The 22,111-nt window shown below is 40.8% G+C and overlaps 1 protein-coding gene across 1 annotated transcript in view; it reads left to right on the top strand.

Moving 5' to 3' along the window:
* The first annotated feature begins 7,470 nt into the window (after positions 1–7,470).
* Positions 7,471–22,111, top strand: part of LOC131721249 (zinc finger protein 271-like) — a 28,183-nt gene continuing 13,542 nt past the window's right edge. Inside the window, exons 1-5 of the mRNA XM_059014719.1 lie at positions 7,471–7,548; positions 8,899–9,373; positions 16,086–16,767; positions 17,803–17,835; positions 19,703–19,724. Of these exons, the coding sequence (XP_058870702.1) occupies positions 8,929–9,373; positions 16,086–16,767; positions 17,803–17,835; positions 19,703–19,724 (1,182 nt within the window). The 5' untranslated portion in view covers positions 7,471–7,548; positions 8,899–8,928. The remainder of the gene's footprint in view (positions 7,549–8,898; positions 9,374–16,085; positions 16,768–17,802; positions 17,836–19,702; positions 19,725–22,111) is intronic.

Here is a 22,111-nt window from a genome sequence, read left to right as displayed (position 1 = left end):
TTACTAATTAACTATCAACAATTAAAAAAAAAAAAACCTTTACATATGTATCCATGGAAATACACAGTGGCATAAAAAACATATTCAGACAGGTCCCTGAGGTTTCAATATGACCAATGTTACACTATATCAAAAAAATGATAAGTAATCAGTATTTACAAATAATTTGCTGAAACAAAACAATACCTTCAGTAAATCTGACACTTTACCTACACATACCCTGAACCACCTAGTCATCCAGATTGGAACCCAGGCCTCCAGAGAAAGGTGACAGGCTAGTCTAGTGCATTAACATTAACCCAGAGCACCACCTAGCCCCCCCCCCCAGATTGGAACCCAGGCCTCCAGAGAAAGGTGACAAACTAGTCTAGTGCATTAACATTAACCCACAGCACCACCTAGCCATCCAGACTGGAACCCAGGCCTCCAGAGAAAGGTGACAGGCTAGTCTAGTGCATTAACATTAACCCACAGCACCACCTAGCCACCCAGATTGGAACCCAGGCCTCCAGAGAAAGGTGACAGGCTAGTCTAGTGCATTAACATTAACCCACAGCACCACCTAGCCATCCAGATTGGAACCCGGGCCTCCAGAGAAATGTGACAGGCTAGTCTAGTGCATTAACATTAACCCACAGCACCACCTATCCATCCAGATTGGAACCCAAGCCTCCAGAGAAAGATAACAGGCTAGTCTAGTGCATTAACATTAACCCCCCAGATTGGAACCCAGGCCTCCAGAGAAAGGTGACAGGCTAGTCTAGTGCATTAACATTAAACCACAGCGCCACCTAGCCCCCCAGATTTGAACCCAGGCCTCCAGAGAAAGATAACAGGCTAGTCTAGTGAATTAACAATAACCCACAGCACCACCTAGCCATCCAGATTGGAACCCAGGCCTCCACAGAAAGGGGACAGACTAGTCTAGTGCATTAACATTAACCCACAGCACCACCTAGCCACCCAGATTGGAACCCAGGCCTCCAGAGAAAGGTGACAGACTAGTCTCGTGCATTAACAATAGCCACCCATAACTATTACACACTCAATAGTGCTATATTTAGAAATACTAAAAGAAGGTATTTTTTAACATTAACATAAACCCAGTGCAGCACCTAGCCCCCCGCCCCTCCCCCCGCTAGGACCCCAGGCCTCCACAGCAAGGTGAAAGGCAGGACACCAGTTTTGATTTGCAGACAGGTTGCTTTCCCTCATGTGACATATCTCGAGTGTTTTGCATGATCACATTTGAATCAAAGGTGAGCCTCAGGACTGGTCTGCTGTGGAGTGCCTTTGATTCAAATGTGATAATGCAGAACAGTCTGTTCTTTTTTGCTTGTTCTTTTTTTCTATTCTCAGTGAATCGCAGAACCTTTATTGATTTATTTTTAAACTTTGTTTTTAAATAATTTTAAGTTATAGACCCCATTAACACATTCTTTAACTATTCAGACAGTTCACCTGGGTTTCAAAATGACCAGTGCTCATAAATATGGTAACAATATCTCAGAAGGGTGATACAGCAAACCTGGGCAGGTACAGACCTATCAGCCTTACATCCAGGACATGTTACACTATGGAAACAATAATAAGACTATCCTCAGTATACAGTCACAACACTGAGGTCTGCTGCTGGACTACAGTCTGCATGTTTTATAAAAGAAAATACAAGTCAGGCTGATCAAACTAATGGGCTTGAAAACCCTTTAAATATCAATTGTGGCTAAGTCACTTATTTTTAAACAAACAAACTAATATTCCATAAGCTCCCATTGCCTCTGCTTGTGTTATCCCTGCTCTGTGGAGACATAAAGAGGACTGGTCTCCAATCCACCACCTTCAGAGGAATAGAAAAATAAAGAAATGAAAGAACATTTGAAAAATCATTGAGATGTGTGCTTACCGATTACTAGTGAGTGGAGTAGCTGCTCTCTGTCTCTGTGTCCTGCTCGTTCGATGTGAAGGTGCTGCTGTATTAACACCTGCACATGAATGAGATCACACTGTCAAACCCAACCCAACATGCAAATCAATACTGTGCAAGACATCGAGACATCTTTTATTATAGATTCACAAAGAAACCCATTCCCAATACAAACAGGGTGAATACTTATCTAATGAAGACTTTTCAGGTTTTTATTTTTAATTGATTTGTTGACAGGGGCAGCTTCAGGCTGGATTGAAGTGACTGTTTGTCCAGGGGGTCCCCCTCTGTCCCAGCAGGGAGTCTCAGAGGGGTGAGGCTCTACAGTGGCTGAGCCTTTGAGGAGGGGTGGCAAGAGCCCCCAGAGCAGAGATACACAGAACACCACACCTGTAGGTTTGCATTCAACAGGAGAATAGTTAGAGTGAAACCCTGCTTCAATGTTACCCGCAGAATTTCACATGAATTGTTTTTCATTATACCACAGCTTTATTATAGATCTTTGTTTAATTCTAGCTGAATAAATACATCATCTGTGTGTGACCGCTAGGGGGTGCTGCAACCCCAAAAAGTTAATCACAACAACAACAACAACAATAATAATAATAATAATAATAATAATAATAATAATAATAATAATAATAATAATAATAAATTAATTAAGCAAAAGAAAATAAGTCAACATATTTGTCTATCTCTTTTCCTTTCTACATGAATCTGTGTATTTAATCAGTTTATCATCATACAAAATCAAACTTATCTAGAATTGTCTTTATTTTGCCATGTTTTTACCATGGTTTTCTTTTACAGTTAACTTTTCTAAGGAGCAGAGCAGACCTCGTCATCTAAAGATGATTGAGGCATGTTTGGTATAAAACTGCTCTGCTCAATCTGGGGCAGCAGTGTGGAGTAGTGGTTAGGGCTCTGGACTCTTGACCGGAGGGTCGTGGGTTCAATCTCAGGTGGGGGACACTGCTGCTGTACCCTTGAGCAAGGTACTTTACCTAGATTGCTCCAGTAAAAACCCAACTGTATAAATGGGTAATTGTATGTAAAAAAAATAATGTGATATCTTGTAACAATTGTAAGTCGCCCTGGATAAGGGCTTCTGCTAAGAAATAAATAAATAATAATAATCAATCTCCCCTTTTCAGAATCCCCTCTTGGCAGTTTAACAGGGGGTGCAGGGCTGCATTCCAGTATTCAGGCACAATTTAAACCCTGCCTGCCTTCACTTCCTCTCACTAACCACAGACACGTATTTCCTTCTCAGAAATGAACACAGAGCTGACTGACCACAGAAAAGGAGAAGTGTGTTCTGATGGGCACATTAAAATGACTGCAGCATTGGAATATATTTTAAATAAAAGAAAATAAAAAGGGTTTACATCTGACCACTAGGATTTAACTCTAGTCATTACCATTGCAGGCATGGAGATTACACACACAGAGCAATGAACTGGGTGAGGAGGTGATTGAACTCTAGTCATTACCATTGCAGGCATGGAGATTACACACACAGAGCAATGAACTGGGTGAGGAGGTGATTGAACTCTAGTCATTACCATTGCAGGCATGGAGATTACACACACAGAGCAATTAACTGGGTGAGGAGGTGATTGAACTCTAGTCATTACCATTGCAGGCATGGAGATTACACACACAGAGCAATGAACTGGGTGAGGAGGTGATTGAACTCTAGTCATTACCATTGCAGGCATGGAGATTACACACACCGAGCAATGAACTGGGTGAGGAGGTGATTTACAAAGAAAAGAAACAGGAAGATTCTTAGAAGTTACATTTTTTTGATGAGAGGAAATTATGTTTCACAAAACAACAAAGATTTTGTTTCGATCAGCCATCATCTTATTTTAAATGTTCCCATTAGTATCACAGTAGAAGATTGAAGGTATCATTTAAAAAGATAAATGGGTTAAACATAATAATCTAATTATTAGAAGACTTAAAATCTAAACACAAATGTGTGTGTACATTCACTTTATTATGCAGCAGTTTAAACTAAGAATTAAAGAATGCTTTATATTGTGGAGCACATTGTTTTTATGTGTGTATTGTATCACAAAAATATCAGTAATGCTGTTTGAAATATCTAGGTCTGCCCCTTTTTACTGAACTCATTCAAGGAGGAATGTACATTATCAACCAATGCAGTCTAAACTGTACAATGTAAAAGCTGAACAGTGTTTTGGTGCCACCTACTGGATACATTGAAGCATTGCAAATTTAACGCTTGTAACTTTTGAAGGGCTACAAGCTAACGCCGCTCAAATAGAATATTGGTGTTATTAATAAAACCTGAGAGATGTCTCGTCATGTTTTAATAATAAACGCTTTCTGCAATGCACACATTCTGTAGGCTACTTATTCACCTTCACTTGTGTTGCTTCTCCTGAATGAATACACTTGGTACAGACCAGGGACAACAACTACAGACCCAAATACAGCTTTACAGAAAGTACTGTTGGGAGCAGTAATATAAATGCAGAGTATTGTATGAGAATATTTACCTTTGTTACCAATCCTCACAGCCATAAGCAGTTAAACTACTAAAACCTTTTAAAAATACTGTAACTGGACTGTTTAATACAAACCTCTCACTCTCTGACATATATGATCTGATTTCATTATTCATTCAATACATTTAGTTTATTAACCTGCTCTGTCACTCCACTGGGTAGTTATTCATATAATAAAAAGCATTTCATTCAAAGAGCTTTAGTTTTCCAACGCCTCTCAGGGTTTTCTTGTGGAATGGGACGCTTTTTAATCACAATAAGACACCTCAGGACATCTTTTCAAAGCTTTTACGCCAGTCTTTAATTAACTCCTATTTATTTTAAAGAGGTAAACCACCTGTTCATTTCACAAAACTAGAACCACACAGCTGAGTAATACACTGTATTTCAAGCCCTCTTCAGCACTCTCAGTGTGTTTAGTTTTTCATGGTGTAACATTAACATGATGTCTTGTCCTTTTTTAAATCAATAGCAGTTAATTAAAGGCTGGAGGAAGCGCTTTGATAACGCGTCCCCTCGAGTCTCACAGAGCAGCGCACTCCTTGGCGTGTCTCATTGCTGGTGACTCTTCTGCTGCTGTGGACGCGGCTCTGTTGCCTGGTTTAGTTCGCAGCGCAGTCTGAGGAAGAGTCTAAATCTGTGCCGCTGGACAGCAGGGAGGAATACTGTCCTGGATAAAGAATAGGAGACAATCATACAGTTTAAGAGAAACGAAATGAAAGCATGTGGTAGAAATAGCAGAGGTTATTTCCTGGAAGTTTACTCGTAAAGAATGACCTTTCTGCGACCCTGTGCTGTATTTACCAAAAACAAGTTCACACGCCCTGAACCTGCAAGACTAGCGAAGAGAAAGCTATGAAACTGCGAGCATGCCTGCGCCATTGTGGATCTGTTTGTGACAACGACGCTCAACTTGAATTAACCTGATATACTTCTAAAAACATTATCAGGGGTATCGCGTTAGTGTTTGAACATCTCATTCGGAAGAAGAGGACGGGAAATATCAATATAATTACACGAAACACAGATTATATATCTGCGTGAAACTCGCAGCATCGACGCTGCGGCCGCCTGATAGAGAAAGGACTATACCAACTCTGGCATGGGGGAGGGGTTACCTGAATTCAAATTGTATTCACTGGGAAAAATATAGAGCTACAAACAGCTCGATTATGATGTTAAAACTGAAAGTCATATTCATTTTTTATTAAAAGATCCCCGGTATCACAATTTCCTTTGCGGTTCATATTAGATGAATTGTCAGACCGCGCTGATCGGTTTGTATTTTGTGATTGGTATATTCCTCGTCCTGTGGGAGACAGACCCGTTCAGACACTGAGGGAGAGCAGAGAGGAGGTGAGAGAGTCTGCATGGAGCTCTACAATGTGTTTATAAACTACAGAGCGCTGTTATATTGTATTATTTTGAAAGGTCCGGGTTGTAGTGTGGTAGGAGCGCGTTGTTTTATCCGTTCAGACACTGAGGGAGAGCAGAGAGGAGGTGACAGAGTCTGCATGGAGCTCTACAATGTGTTTATAAACTACAGAGCGCTGTTATATTGTATTATTTTGAAAGGTCCGGGTTGTAGTGTGGTAGGAGCGCGTTGTTTTATCCGTTCAGACACTGAGGGAGAGCAGAGAGGAGGTGAGAGAGTCTGCATGGAGCTCTACAATGTGTTTATAAACTACAGAGCGCTGTTATATTGTATTATTTTGAAAGGTCCGGGTTGTAGTGTGGTAGGAGCGCGTTGTTTTATCCGTTCAGACACTGAGGGAGAGCAGAGAGGAGGTGAGAGAGTCTGCATGGAGCTCTACAATGTGTTTATAAACTACAGAGCGCTGTTATATTGTATTATTTTGAAAGGTCCGGGTTGTAGTGTGGTAGGAGCGCGTTGTTTTATCCGTTCAGACACTGAGGGAGAGCAGAGAGGAGGTGAGAGAGTCTGCATGGAGCTCTACAATGTGTTTATAAACTACAGAGCGCTGTTAAATTGTATTATTTTGAAAGGTCCGGGTTGTAGTGTGGTAGGAGCGCGTTGTTTTATCCGTTCAGACACTGAGGGAGAGCAGAGAGGAGGTGAGAGAGTCTGCATGGAGCTCTACAATGTGTTTATAAACTACAGAGCGCTGTTATATTGTATTATTTTGAAAGGTCCGGGTTGTAGTGTGGTAGGAGCGCGTTGTTTTATCCGTTCAGACACTGAGGGAGAGCAGAGAGGAGGTGAGAGAGTCTGCATGGAGCTCTACAATGTGTTTATAAACTACAGAGCGCTGTTATATTGTATTATTTTGAAAGGTCCGGGTTGTAGTGTGGTAGGAGCGCGTTGTTTTAACCGTTCAGACACTGAGGGAGAGCAGAGAGGAGGTGAGAGAGTCTGCATGGAGCTCTACAATGTGTTTATAAACTACAGAGCGCTGTTATATTGTATTATTTTGAAAGGTCCGGGTTGTAGTGTGGTAGGAGCGCGTTGTTTTATCCGTTCAGACACTGAGGGAGAGCAGAGAGGAGGTGAGAGAGTCTGCATGGAGCTCTACAATGTGTTTATAAACTACAGAGCGCTGTTATATTGTATTATTTTGAAAGGTCCGGGTTGTAGTGTGGTAGGAGCGCGTTGTTTTATCCGTTCAGACACTGAGGGAGAGCAGAGAGGAGGTGAGAGAGTCTGCATGGAGCTCTACAATGTGTTTATAAACTACAGAGCGCTGTTATATTGTATTATTTTGAAAGGTCCGGGTTGTAGTGTGGTAGGAGCGCGTTGTTTTATCCGTTCAGACACTGAGGGAGAGCAGAGAGGAGGTGAGAGAGTCTGCATGGAGCTCTACAATGTGTTTATAAACTACAGAGCGCTGTTATATTGTATTATTTTGAAAGGTCCGGGTTGTAGTGTGGTAGGAGCGCGTTGTTTTATCCGTTCAGACACTGAGGGAGAGCAGAGAGGAGGTGAGAGAGTCTGCATGGAGCTCTACAATGTGTTTATAAACTACAGAGCGCTGTTATATTGTATTATTTTGAAAGGTCCGGGTTGTAGTGTGGTAGGAGCGCGTTGTTTTATCCGTTCAGACACTGAGGGAGAGCAGAGAGGAGGTGAGAGAGTCTGCATGGAGCTCTACAATGTGTTTATAAACTACAGAGCGCTGTTATATTGTATTATTTTGAAAGGTCCGGGTTGTGGTGTGGTAGGAGCGCGTTGTTTTTGTGTGTGTGTGTGTGTTGTATTTGTGAAGCGGCGTGTCTGTGTCAGCGCGTTTGTTTTTCTTCTCATCCTCTCATTCACAGTCTGTGTGTTTCAGGGCTGACAGCTTCGCGGGTTTCCAGACAGATTCTCATTGTTCTGAAAGCGTCTCGCGGGTCAATACGGGTTTCGTTCTGTTACCCGGAGCGCGCGCCGGCTGCTCGTGGCTGCTGTCTTTCTGACGTCACACGCAGCTTGTAGAGAAGCGCGTCTCCAAAGCTCGCAGCGCAGCTCAGTGACGCGCTTGAAAACGCGACACAGCATTCCCTAATAACACTTGCAATGCATTATGACTTCAAAGCCATCACTGTAAGGCGATGACCTTATTATTTATTGATTTTATTTTGTTTTATTTTACTTTATTATTTCTTTGATCACCAATTGCCATGGCAACACACTGTTTATGTATGTAGTACTTATTTTAAGGTAATAAATAAACACAATTCTCTAGGGATTTATTTATTTTTAATTCTTATTACTCTCTTACATCTCATTACATTATGTATGTGTGTGGAGATTAGATAAAGGGCTATTTGGAAGAGAAAAAAGTAGGCACTTTTTTACACAGAGAATTGTGAGAGTCTGGAGCCAACTCCCCAGTAACGTTGTTGAAGTGACACCCTGGGATCCTTCAAGAAACAGATTCTAATAATAATAATAGTAATAATCTTTAGTTTTATATAGCGCCTTTCATAGTGGTCCACCATCACAAAGCGGTGTGTGAGCTATGCATCAGCTGCAGAGTCACTTACAACAACGTCTCACCTGAAAGACGGAGCACAAGGAGGTGAAGTGACTTGCTCAGGGTCACACAATGAGTCAGTGGCTGAGCTGGGATTTGAACCGGCAACCTCCTGGTTACAAGTCTGTTTCTTCAACCACTGGACCACACAGCCTCCTAAAAGGAACAATAAGCTCCTAACAACCAGGTTTGAGGACAAAATGACTCCTTGCTGATCAGTCTTTAAGAGAATGTTTTATAAAACACCAAACATACTTATTTAACGAAAAGAGAACTATAGTAACTTTCATCCATCATTCTTGAGATTAGACAGATACAATCCTCTGGGATTATAAACGTATTACAAGAAATTCTGTGTCCCTTCAATAGTAAATCCAGCCCTGCTATTAAAGCCATGTTTTGTCGGTCCCTTGAATGGCCTTAGTAGCACTATATTTAAATAAATGCATTTCTTTTTCAGCTGCTACTAATCAGAATCCCGTGTGCTGCCATGGACAGTGTGGATATGGAATCTGTCCAGATTAAAGAGGAGTTCTCTGAACCTGAACTTGTCCCCTTTAGAGCGGAGGTCTCTGGGCTGGCTTCCCTCCCCATTAAACAGGAGCTCTGTGAGATGCAATGTGACAGCAGTCAGCCACAGTTCTCTGAGATTAAAGCTGAGCACAATGAATTGGAGATCTCTCAGACAGAAGAACCCCTTCCTGTGAAACAAGAGGAGGTGCTGGAAATTAACCATATTAAACAGGAGCCCCCTGAAGTAGAGTTTGACCACGTGGAACCAGGGAAGGAAGAATCCGAGGACTTCAAACCAAACATCCCTGAGCTGGAGAGAGTCTGTGTGAGAGAGCAAGGCGCTGGAGAGGGAGGCTGTCTCAACAGCATGCAAGGAGGTGGACAGGGAGATGGGCAGTCACATTCAGAATGCAGTCTAGCAGGTGAGTGACTCCCAGTAGCTGTGACATTGTCATTCTAGATTGCGTGATAGTGTGACAGAGAGGGAGGGAGGGAGCATGTGGGTTACATTACTAGCTATTTGTTTTTCCTGTACCACTCACACCAGTTCAGGATAGGACTCACTACTGGTGATCTTAAGATACAGATATAAGCCCCTTTCACACTGGCACTCCTACTCCATTATACCAAGGGGGAGAAGAGCTAAAGTACTGTATATGACATTAGAAATGTTCAGTGTCTAAATAGAGGGATATTATTGTACATGTGTAGCTTTATTAGGGGTGCTTGATTCCGTTTCATTTATTTTAGACTTTAGACTTTTAGACTTCTACAAATATATAGTTTAAACGTTCAAGTAAAAACATTGAGAGTGCTATATCTTTTTAAATAAATAGCTTTCTATAAATTATCGCATATCCTATATGTCTGTAAAAATGTCTTCTGATTTTTCAGTGCTTTACCTCAGCTTATCAATGCACTGATGTTTTATTTTTTAAAATAAAAAAATGTTTTGTTTTTTTTTAACAGACGCTCTAATAACTAAAACAGTGTGTGCATAATAGTTAAACAAAAAGGCACGACTTGCATTCAAATGAGAACACTTCAATTATATAAAAAACAAAAAATACAAAGGACTTACATTTAACAACTGAAAAGAATATGCGTGCGTCTGCATCAGATTAACATTGTAATAATAATTTAAAATACTGTATTTAACAGAAGTAATTTCTGAACTATGGTTTTTCAGTACTGTTCACATTTTATGTCCAAAAGCAAAGCGTTTGAATTAATCTCACAAACCGTGACTAATGTAACAATTGTACTAAATTGATCTTATTTTTCTATAGTATTGCCATATAATCCAAACACAATATGCTTTGAAACAAAAGGTAATTGGTAGATTTAATAGATAAAAAAAAAGTGTTTTTCTTAATTTTCAAATGAAGAAACCGTGCATCCAATAGTCCTGCTTGTGATTTGTCTTCTCCAAGACGAATGTAAAGGCTTGAAGTGTGTATCCTAGCAACGCGCTGATCTGCCGTACCAGCACACACTCACACTCAAGGATTTAATGCAAACCAGCAGGACTAAAAATCTGGATCAACAAAACACATGACCTTATTGAATCAGTTGCGATCGTCTCAGTAATCAACCATGGTATTGTGTTTTCAGCCTGAGTTTTATCACGTTTCCTGCACTACCAGTCATGCACTTGCATTGTTGTTTGCCTGGGCTCCACCTCCTCCTCACTAGATCCAGCACCAGTAGTTATATTTTCATGTATTTTAACATTGTTCCTGTACTGCTGCTGTAACTAAGCTCTGCAGAGCACAGTCTCCCTTTATATCACAATGTGCCCAGACAGCGCTTCGGTTATTTAGAAGATCCTGAAGATAACATTGATAGTCATGAGAGCAAAAGCATGCTGGAAATTGCGAGGTGAATATCCAGTGACAATGATGTCACGTGACAAAGGTAGGAAATGGACAACGAAAGAAAACTGAGTAGCCGTTATTTGCAGACACCCTCCTGTTCTTAATATTTGACCTGCACATTTGACAAAGTTTAAACAATTCAGCAAAATTAAAAACATTTGACACTTTGCTAACGTTTAACCATTTAAATTTTAAATGATTAACACCCCTAAACATAATGCTATTGAAAAATATATAATTGTAGGGTGTTTTAGAGGAAATAGACCTGAAACATTACAGGAGAACTCTGAGGGCAGATTTTGATCCCAGGGCTCGGTTTCACCAGCGTCAGTCTTTACTGACTTTGCTTTTACACATAAAGTAAAGACTATAAAGAGTATGTAGCGGGGTTCTGAAAAATATAGCGTTCCACGTCCCCACGTGTTGCTACAACTGTTTAAATAACGTACCTGTCATTTCTTTTCATTGTTCACATCCTGACAACTTTTAACACATGACTTTAATCTGTTGCAAAGCTCTTTTAGAAATGGCTGCTCTAGTGCACTGCGGTTTGAGATCTGTGCTCTAAATCACTGCAGGAAGAGAGATCCATAAAACAGGGGTGAGTCTGAATAATCGAGTATTCGAAATGAAATTACTACTCGAATACTAGTAATACTAGTAATACAAGTTTCGAGTACTCGTTAATTTCTAAAACAAATGGAAAAATTAGCTAACTACACCCGAAAAAGCTTGGCATGGTATTTTGACAGAGGAGCAAGTTAAAAGTGATCAGCCACTACAATTGTCACCTCACTGATAACTGACAGGAGGCGGGGCTCTTCCTTACCTAGCTCTGCTATTGGCTAAGGGAGTACATGAGCAGTGAGTATTTTGAAAAAAGTTAAACGAGACCACCATCCAATGTAATCTCTGCAGCACAAGCATTTCATATTGTAAATCAACAAGTACATTCTCAATCATCTAAAATGCCAGCACCCATCTGCTACTTTGGAAGAAAACACAGAATGTGGCAAAAAACAAGCAAGCAGTGCATCTTTTACTGTGTGCAGTGGGGATGTGAGGCGCCTCGACTGAAACAAGCAAGCAGTGCATCTTTTACTGTGCGCAGTGGGGATGTGAGGCGTCTCGACTGAAACAAGCAAGCATTGCATCTTTTACTGTGTGCAGTGGGGATGTGAGGCGTCTCGACTGAAACAAGCAAGCAGTGCATCTTTTACTGTGTGCAGTGGGGATGTGAGGCGCCTCGACTGAAACAAGCAAGCAGTGCATCTTTTACTGTGTGCAGTGGGGATGTGAGGCGTCTCGACTGAAGCAAGCAAGCAGTGCATCTTTTACTGTGTGCAGTGGGGATGTGAGGCGTCTCGACTGAAACAAGCAAGCAGTGCATCTTTTACTGTGCGCAGTGGGGATGTGAGGCGTCTCGATTGAAACAAGCAAGCAGTGCATCTTTTACTGTGTGCAGTGGGGATGTGAGGCGTCTCGACTGAAACAAGCAAGCAGTGCATCTTTTACTGTGTGCAGTGGGGATGTGAGGCGTCTCGACTGAAGCAAGCAAGCAGTGCATCTTTTACTGTGTGCAGTGGGGATGTGAGGCGTCTCGACTGAAACAAGCAAGCAGTGCATCTTTTACTGTGTGCAGTGGGGATGTGAGGCGTCTCGACTGAAACAAGCAAGCAGTGCATCTTTTACTGTGTGCAGTGGGGATGTGAGGCGTCTCGACTGAAACAAGCAAGCAGTGCATCTTTTACTGTGTGCAGTGGGGATGTGAGGCGTCTCGACTGAAACAAGCAAGCAGTGCATCTTTTACTGTGTGCAGTGGGGATGTGAGGCGTCTCGACTGAAACAAGCAAGCAATGCATCTTTTACTGTGTGCAGTGGGGGTGTGAGGCGTCTCGACTGAAACAAGCAAGCAGTGCATCTTTTACTGTGCGCAGTGGGGATGTGAGGCGTCTCGACTGAAACAAGCAAGCAGTGCATCTTTTACTGTGCGCAGTGGGGATGTGAGGCATCTCAACTGAAACAACAAGCAAGCAGTGCATATATATATATATATATATATATATATATATATATATATATATATTACAGTGCCGTCCTACCCCACAACTTCCAAGTGAAAGAAATATTCTGGAAATTTGTAGAAAATTAATTAAAAATAAAAACTGAAATAGCTTGTTTGGATAAGTGTCCACCCCGCTTGTAATAGCAATCCTAAATTAGCTCAGGTGTAACCAATAGCCTTCAAAATCACACACCAAGTTAAGTGGCCTCCACCTGTGTTAAATTGTAGTGATTTCAGGATAAATTCAGCAGTTTCTGTAGGTTCCCTCTGCTGGGTAGTGCATTTCAAAGCAAAGACCATGAGCACCAAGGCGCTTTCAAAAGAACTCTGGGACAAAGTTGTTGAAAGGCACAGATCAGGGGATGGGTATAAAAAAAATACCAAAGGCCTTGAATATCCCTTGGAGCACGGTCAGGATGATTATTAAGAAGTGGAAGGTGTATGGCACCACCAAGACCCTGCCTAGATCAGGCCGTCCCTCAAACTGGATGACTGAGCAAGGAGACTGATCAGAGAGGCTACCAAGAGGCCAATGACAACTTTGCAAGAGCTACAGGCTTTTATGGCCAAGACTGGTCAAAGTGTGCATGTGACAACAATATCCCAAGCACTCCACAAATCTGGCCTGTATGGTAAGGTGGCAAGAAGGAAGCCGTTACTCAAGAAAGCCCACCTTGAATCCTGTTTGAAGTATGCAAAAAAACACGCAGGAGATTCTGTAGCCATGTGGCAAAAAGTTTTTTGGTCTGACAAAACTAAAATGGATCTTTTTGGCCTAAATTCAAAGCGTTATGTTTGGCACAAACCCAACACAGCGCATCACCCGAAGAACACCATCCCTACTGTGAAGCATGGTGGTGGCAGCATCATGTTATGGGGATGTTTCTCATCGGCAGGGACTGGGGCACTTGTCAGGATAGAAGGGAAAATGAATGGAGCAAAGTACAGTCCTTGAGGAAAACTTGCTGCGCTCTACAAGAAACCTGAAACTGAGACGGAAGTTCACCTTTCAGCATGACAACGACCCAAAGCACACAGCCAAATCTACACTGGAGTGGCTAAGGAACAAAAAGGTAAATGTCATCAAGTGGCCTCGTCAGAGCCCCGACCTAAATCCAATCGAAAATTTCCATCAACGTTCCCCAAGGAACTTGACAGAGCTTTAACAGTTTTGTAAAGAAGAATGGTCAAATATTGCCTAATCTAGGTGTGCAAAGTTGGTAGAGACCTATCCCAACAGACTCACAGCTGTAATTGCTGCCAAAGGTGCTTCCACCAAGTATTAACTCAGGGGGGTGGTGACTTATCCAATTATGATCTTCCAGTTTTGTATTTGTAATATATCATCTTTTTCTCAATAAAAAAACTTTTTTTCCCCTTAACAGTGTGGAGTATGGTGTGTAGATAAGTGGAAAAAATCCTCATTTAAATGCATGAAACTCTGAGGCACTGACACAACAAAATGTGAAAAAAGTTCAAGAGGGTGTAGACTGCTTCTTGAAGGATCCCAGGGTGTCAGCTTCAACAACATTACTTGGGAGTTGGTTCCAGACCCTCACAATTCTCTGTGTAAAAAAGTGCCTCCTATTTTCGTTCTGAATGTCCCTTTATCTAATCTCCGTTTGTGACCCCTAGTCCTTGTTTCTTTTTTCAGGTGAAAAAAGTCCCCTGGGTCGACATTGTCTATACCTTTTAGGATTTTGAATGTTTGAATCAGATCACCTGCAAATATCTTATTATTCGAAATTCCCACCCCTAACAAAAAACGTGAGTGTTGTGTTTGTTCGTTTGTCTAGTAAACTGTTTGTTTGTTTCTAAGACTACTAACACTATCCGGAGCTGTAGCCACAGGCCAGCATCAAACCCGGACACCAGCACTTCCCTCACCACAACAAATTGTATTACACACCACGAGCACTAAAATCACTCACTAAAGAACTGTGTCTGTGTTTTGTGTTACGTGTGGGTGTTAAAAGAACGGGACTTTTTGTTACGGGTCAAACCCGGGGATTCTAATCGAAGTGATACTCACCACTGTATCGCTTTACAACAGTATTATTTACAGCTGATTGCCGTCAGCCTCTGGACATTGTGAAACCAACACACACCCTTGCACCTCGATATAATTGTGTGTCTGTTTTCTTCTGCACTGCTGCATTACCTTCACCTGCACTCACTTACCCACTTTGCCACAGCGTCCCTATGTGTGGTTGCTGCTAATACTTTCTAAAGACCTGTCACTGTTATGAGTAATTAGAGGTTGAGGATTAAAAACTTTTATTCTTGGTATATTCGAATATCTTATTATTCAAAATTCCACCCCTAACAAAAAACCTTAAGGGCTCTGGTTTTTCTGTTCCATACCACACCATGGATCGCTGTTGCTGTGTTACCTGACAATGTTGGCAATAATCCTGACGCTATCAGTGCACTAGGGTGGGCATTTTGAAAAGAGCTTTGAAACATACTTTAAAGTTATGTGTAAAAAGTTGTCATGATGTTAGCATTGAAAATAAATGACAGGTACGTTATTTAAACAGTTGTAGCAACACATGGGGATGTGGAACGCTATATTTTTTGGAACCCCGCTACTTAATCTAAGTTTTTAACTTTAAGCTGGTGTAACCCAGTGCAAGCCCCCACAGCTGAAATTCATATGCTTTAATCCACTCCTCCACCGTTGTTGAACTCCATGGCAGTGCTTGACAACACAGTGGGGCTCGGGCACAGAAATATCACGCGTGCACGTCCAGCGATCTTTGAGAAACTGCCTCTGCACAGGGGATACACAGTTCTATGGGTTACAGAAATCTGCATAACACCCGTCAGGACAATTTGATTTTGAGATGCATGCCTTGGTTTGAACATCAGTGAAGTCAAGTTTTATCTGTATATCTAGTTTGTCTATGTGTTAATCCGGCCCTGCACATGCCCTGAGAGTTGGTTCATACATCACTGCAGATGAATGTGATACATCCAGCGCAGACCCCATGTGATTTCAGGTCACAGACGCATGAGAAAAGGCTGTATGACTTTCCAAAAAAGATGCATGTCGCAAGAGTCTGTGTGACCTGTCACACAGGATCAGAGACCCTCAACTCCGACCACAAATTATGTCGGAGTCTGAATTATGAACCAACCTTAAGCCTACAAGCAGCCCCTCTTACTTTCTTTCCTGTTCATGTTTTCCAGGTTCCAGTCCAGCAGCTAAAGCGAGGGCAGGCGGTGGAGAATATCCTGACTGTGGGAAAGGTTTCACCCAGCGAACTCACACAGGCGAGAAACCGTATTGCTGCACTGACTGTGGGAAGAGTTTCAGTCAGTCAAACATCCTTGTTGCACACCAGCGAATTCACACAGGAGAGAAACCATATCACTGCTCTGACTGTGGGAAGAATTTCAGTCAGTCAAACAGCCTTGTTTTTCACCAGCGAACTCACACAGGAGAGAAACCGTATCACTGCTCGGACTGTGGGAAGAGTTTCAGTCGGTCAAACAGCCTTGTTTTACACCAGCGAACTCACACAGGAGAGAAACCGTATCACTGCTCGGACTGTGGGAAGAGTTTCAGTCGGTCAAACAGCCTTGTTTTTCACCAGCGAACTCACACAGGAGAGAAACCGTATCACTGCTCTGACTGTGGGAAGAATTTCAGTCGGTCAGGCAGCCTTGTTTCACACCAGCGAACTCACACAGGAGAGAAACCTTATCGCTGCTCTGACTGTGGGAAGAGTTTCAGACAGTTATGCAGCCTTGTTGCACACCAGCGAACTCACACAGGAGAGAAACCGTATCACTGCTCTGACTGTGGGAAGAGTTTCAGTTGGTCAGACAGCCTTGTTTCACACCAGCGAACTCACACAGGAGAGAAACTGTGTCTCTTAAACAAGCCCTTCCAAAACACCAGTGAATTCACAGAGGAGAGGAACCTTAAATACTGATTTGTGTATCACTCTTAACTCTTTGTGGTCCATTTATTCAGCATGTATGTTTTGTGTATCACTCTTAAGAGCATGCATTTTAAATTGTAAAAATGCAAATCCACTCTCTTGCTCTCTGTCAAAGTGGGCAGAGACGCGGACATGTCACAAGAGGCTTCTCTGCTGTTAGTTTAACTCAGGCTGTCAATGCAGTCAGTGCCTGGGAGTGGGAATATGCAGAAAGGAAACTATTCCACACCTCATCTGATGGACGAGTCAGGAGAAATCAATAACTCAGTGTGGAAATGAGTTTCAGGATTTAACATTTGAACTTCATTAACTTGAAAATAAATAAATTGACGGGAATGAGTATCCAGACCCCTGATGTAGCATCCCAGAGACGAGACTGCAGCGTCCTTACTGGGCAACCGCCTGGAGGATGTGTCTTGTAAAGACATCACGATTCAAAAACGAATGAAAACTGATAGTGTTGCATGACTGTATTATGACATGAATGAGTGAATATTGCGTGACGTGTCGCTTTGCAGTGTGCATTGTCCATGCTTGTGTTTGTGCTGCCTTTGTAAAGTGCCCTGAGTAATAGCAGTGCAGCAGGCATGTGTACGGATCTTGGGTACAGAAAGTCATAGCGGTTTCATCCCTGGCTCTTTCTTGCTCTTTTGCAGTATCTTGCACTTGGTGACAAATTCCCAATGAAAATGTAGCTGAGCTATGACTATTAATCAGGGTTCGTACGCTAGTCTGGAGTCTGGAAAAAGTATGGAAAAATGCCAAACTGATTTCCAGGGCTTGAAAATGCTTGAAAAACCACGTCTCCGTTATGAAAGTCTTGAAAAAGTCTGGAATTTTACTAGCATCACGGGAAAATTAAAATGATTCTGCGATTACTTTTATTATTACTAATAATTGATCTCTAAAGCGGGTCAGCAGCTCTAGCAGTAACTGTCTAGACAATTTACTAGTAGCAGCTATGTTGCTTGTGACCAAATCCCGCGAGGATTGCCCCGTGTAACACCCCTGACAACGCCCTGACAACTCAAAAGCAATCCTATCCAGTCAGCGCACTGGTATATGTCACATGACTGTCTGCTCCAGTGAAACGAAGGGTAAAATGGAGTCTACGACAGCCAAGGCTATGATTTTTTAAACAAAGTTACAGACTGGAATTACAAGCTACTGTACTCTGCTCACCGAGATTCACATTGTGTTATCTTGTTGTTACCTTTATTAAATCGTTAATGTTATTTCCCAACCCAGGAAAAAAAAAATGTAATACGATAGTTAGGGTGTATTCAAACTGGGTTCATTTCAAACATCCTCAGTCCGGTTCGTTTGCTTTGAAGCAGTGTATCAATGTGCTAGCTGTTCACACTTGCCTTGTATACAAACGTACTGAGTTCGTTTGGAAATTAACTGGGGCTCGTTTTCGTGGTTCACTTCCGTGTTTTCCCAGGACTCAGTTCACTTGTGTTCATATTGAAATAGTCAGGGCAGCAGTGTGGAGAAGTGGTTAGGGCTCTGGACTCTTGACAGGAGGGTTGTGGGTTCAATCCCAGGTGGGGGGGACACTGCTGCTGTACCCTTGAGCAAGGTACTTTACCTAGATTGCTCCAGTAAAAACCCAACTGTATAAATGGGTAATTGTATGTAAAAATAATAATAATAATTGTATGTAAAAATAATGTGATATCTTGTAACAATTGTAAGTCGCCCTGGATAAGAGTGTCTGCTAAGAAATACATAATAATAATCAAGTGAACTTGTTTTTTATTAATAAAAGACCATCGGATGTTTACATTTTCTGGCATTACTTCTTCACACTATGTAAATATTCAAATACAATAGCAGTACAGTAGCTACTGTATATATTGTTTAATGTTTTGCTTTTTTTTTCATTTATATAAAATCCTCGTATATTAAAAAAAAGAACTACGGTATTGTAATAATGACAACAGATATTGTTTAGGGATATAGCTCCTCGTGTAAAACATTAGCATAGAGTGTGTACAGCGATGAATAAATAAATTGTGTTTTATTTCATTTATGCAAAACAACAGCGAACACGTAATTCATACCTGGGAACTATCTGGCAAACTCTGAGACGGACATCCTACTGTAGAGCATTGTTTTCTTTCTTTAAGTTTACTAAACCAAAATCAGGAACGTATAATAATTTAGAAATAAAATCTGGTCCTTTTTTAATATAATACTTTTTTTTTTGCAGCACTGGCAAACATATTTACGTACGCACCAAGCATAACTTTAACAAACAGACGTTTGTTAAAAACTGGACAACGAGCCAAAAACGGAATGTTTAACTTGCATACTGTGCTATATTGTATAATAAAGTTGGTGCTTGCACACTCCCTCGCACAACATCGTATACAGTAATCCACATACCGCTGTATTTTCTGCAAATGTGATTTTTTTTTCCAATGTCAGTGATGAATCATGAAAGCGATTGGAGGCAGTTGACATCATTCAACATGAACTTGAACAATTCTACAAAAATAAAGAAAACAGCTTTTTTTAAAAAAAGAAAAAGAGGTTATAGCAATCGCATCAGCCGACCGGAGCCACGGTAATTAATAAATTCCCAGGTATGTTGATATTACAGCAAATACATTGGGTTTTGTCAGTCTGATTTTTAAATTTTTTTCTGATCAAATTTCTAACAATGTCGTTGTTTCCCCCGTTGTCCATATCACTCATCTGGACATTTTTACCACCTGTTTGTGTATGCAGTAACTACGCTACTGTACAGCCAAATCTACCGGGTTTGTTTCCTGTTTGCAAAAGAACCGAGACCGTCCAGTGTTCACATTCATGTTTTTTTAGCGAACCGAACTCAGTTCTTTTGCCAAACAGTCTGAGACAATCTCTTCTAGTGGTCTCAGTTCAGTTCAGTTCGGTTTGTTTGCCAATCGAACTTTGATGTTCACACTGCTCTCCAAATGAACTGAACCGTACTGAGTACGAAAAAAAGCTCCAGTGTGAACAGGCCTTTATTATCACCGACTCGGATTTAAAAAAAAATAAACTCTTTCTGCAGCCCCTTGGTTTGTACAAATGTAGCATGTTAATATCGCTTTTTTCATTGCTTTAATTTGATTAATAAAACGTACCGGTAATTTTATTTTAAATGTATGGTGCTTGCTTGTAACTTACAGTACCGAGTGCAGCAACTGTCTCGGGTCCAAACCGTTAGCTGAGTGAACTATTTACATCCTCGCTATATGGCCTTCATTATACGATTAAATACTGATTTTAAAATCAAACTGCTGCTGATGTTGGCTCGTACAGCTCTATGCAACCGGCACGGCAAAGCAACATTGATTTTTTTTTTTCTTTAAATAAAATTAAATTAACTTTTGCAATTGAAACAAAACAGTTTATATTGTTTGTTTTGGGTTGTCATTTTACTATAGCGAACAAAAGGCTTTGGATCCAAACAGGGTTGTTCTAGCGAGGGTGTGCTGTATTCAGTGTTTGACTTGTATGTTTAATATACCACACTTGCACATTTGTTATTTCATTTTTGTTATTTTTCACCTCCCAGAGTGTTCAACATTTAACAGATGGCATAAAGAAGTTTGGCTCAGAATCCAATCTCATCCCTTACAAAAAAGTAATATACTGCATGTATACTTGTGCCAAAATTGTCTGGTTTTAGTATCCTATTGGTCACATAATACTATCCTATTTTGACATAAGTATACTTGCAGTATACAACTTTTTGTATTATTTTTGTAAATAATGCAACGTAGTTCTCAAATATTGGGCATTTCTTAGATTGTATCTTGCTTCTCTTTTGCATACCTGCATTGTCTCTTGCTAGATATGCACCTCCAGATTCTGACAAATACTTTTAGAAAACCAGGAGCAACTTCTGCTCTGAATCATAAAGATAGAATGCTCTGCGGCTGCCCGCCTATGTGGATAACTATTGAAAAACTAGTAGAAACTAAAACACAAGTCTGGGAAAAACAAATGACAGTCTAGAAAAAAGTATGGAATTTTGATGTTTGAAAAAGTGTATTTAAGGTTGGGGTGGAGGGGAGGGGAGGGGTTAGGAGAGTTATTTTAAGGTTGGGGTGGAGGGATGGAGGGTTAAACATAATAATCTAATTATTAGAAGACTTAAACACTAAACACAAATGTTTGTGTACATTCACTTTATTATGCAGCAGTTTAAACTAAGAATTAAAGAATGCTTTATATTGTGGATCACATTGTTTTTATGTGTGTATTGTATCACAAAAATATCAGTAATGCTGTTTGAAATATCTAGGCCCGCCCCTTTTTACTGAACTCATTCAAGGAGGAATGAACATTATCAACCAATGCAGTCTAAACTGTACAGTGTAAAAGATGAACAGTGTTTTGGTGCCACCTACTGGATACATTGAATCACTTACATTTTGACGGTTTTGTTGCAATTTAACTTGTAACTTGTCACTCAAATAGAATATCGGTGTTATTAATAAAACCTGAGAGATGTCTCGTCATGTTTTAATAATAAACGCTTTCTGCAATGCACACATTCTGTAGGCTGCTTATTCACCTTCACTTGTGCTGCTTCTCCTGAATGAATACACTTGGTACAGACCGGGGACAACAACTACAGACCCAAATACAGCTTTACAGAAAGTACTGTTGGGAGCAGTAATATAAATGCAGAGTATTGTATGAGAATATTTACCTTTGTTTCCAATCCTCGCAGTCATAAGCAGTTAAACTACTAAAACATTTAAAAATACTGTAACTGGACTGTTTAATACAAACCTCTCACTCTCTGACGTATATGATCTGATTTCATTATTCATTCAATACATTTAGTTTATTATCCTGCTCTGTCACTCCACTGGGTAGTTATTCATATAATAAAAAGCATTTCATTCAAAGAGCTTTAGTTTTCTAACGCCTCTCAGGTTTTTCTTGTGGAATGGGACGCTTTTTAATCACAATAAGACACCTCAGGACATCTTTTCAAAGCTTTTACACCAGTCTTTAATTATCTCCTATTTATTTTAAAGAGGTAAACCACCTGTTCATTTTACAAAACTAGAACCACACAGCTGAGTAACACACTGTATTTCAAGCCCTCTTCAGCACTCTCAGTGTGTTTAGTTTTTCATGTTGTAACATTAACATGATGTTTTGTTCTTTTTTAAATCAATAGCAGTTAATTAAAGGCTGGAGGAAGCGCTTTGATAACGCGTCCCCTCGAGTCTCACAGAGCAGCGCACTCCTTGGCGTGTCTCATTGCTGGTGACT

Source organism: Acipenser ruthenus, chromosome 48 (genome assembly GCF_902713425.1).
Source record: "Acipenser ruthenus chromosome 48, fAciRut3.2 maternal haplotype, whole genome shotgun sequence".
Classification (NCBI taxonomy): Eukaryota; Metazoa; Chordata; class Actinopteri; order Acipenseriformes; family Acipenseridae; genus Acipenser; species Acipenser ruthenus.
This window is presented reverse-complemented; position numbering and strand designations above follow the sequence as displayed.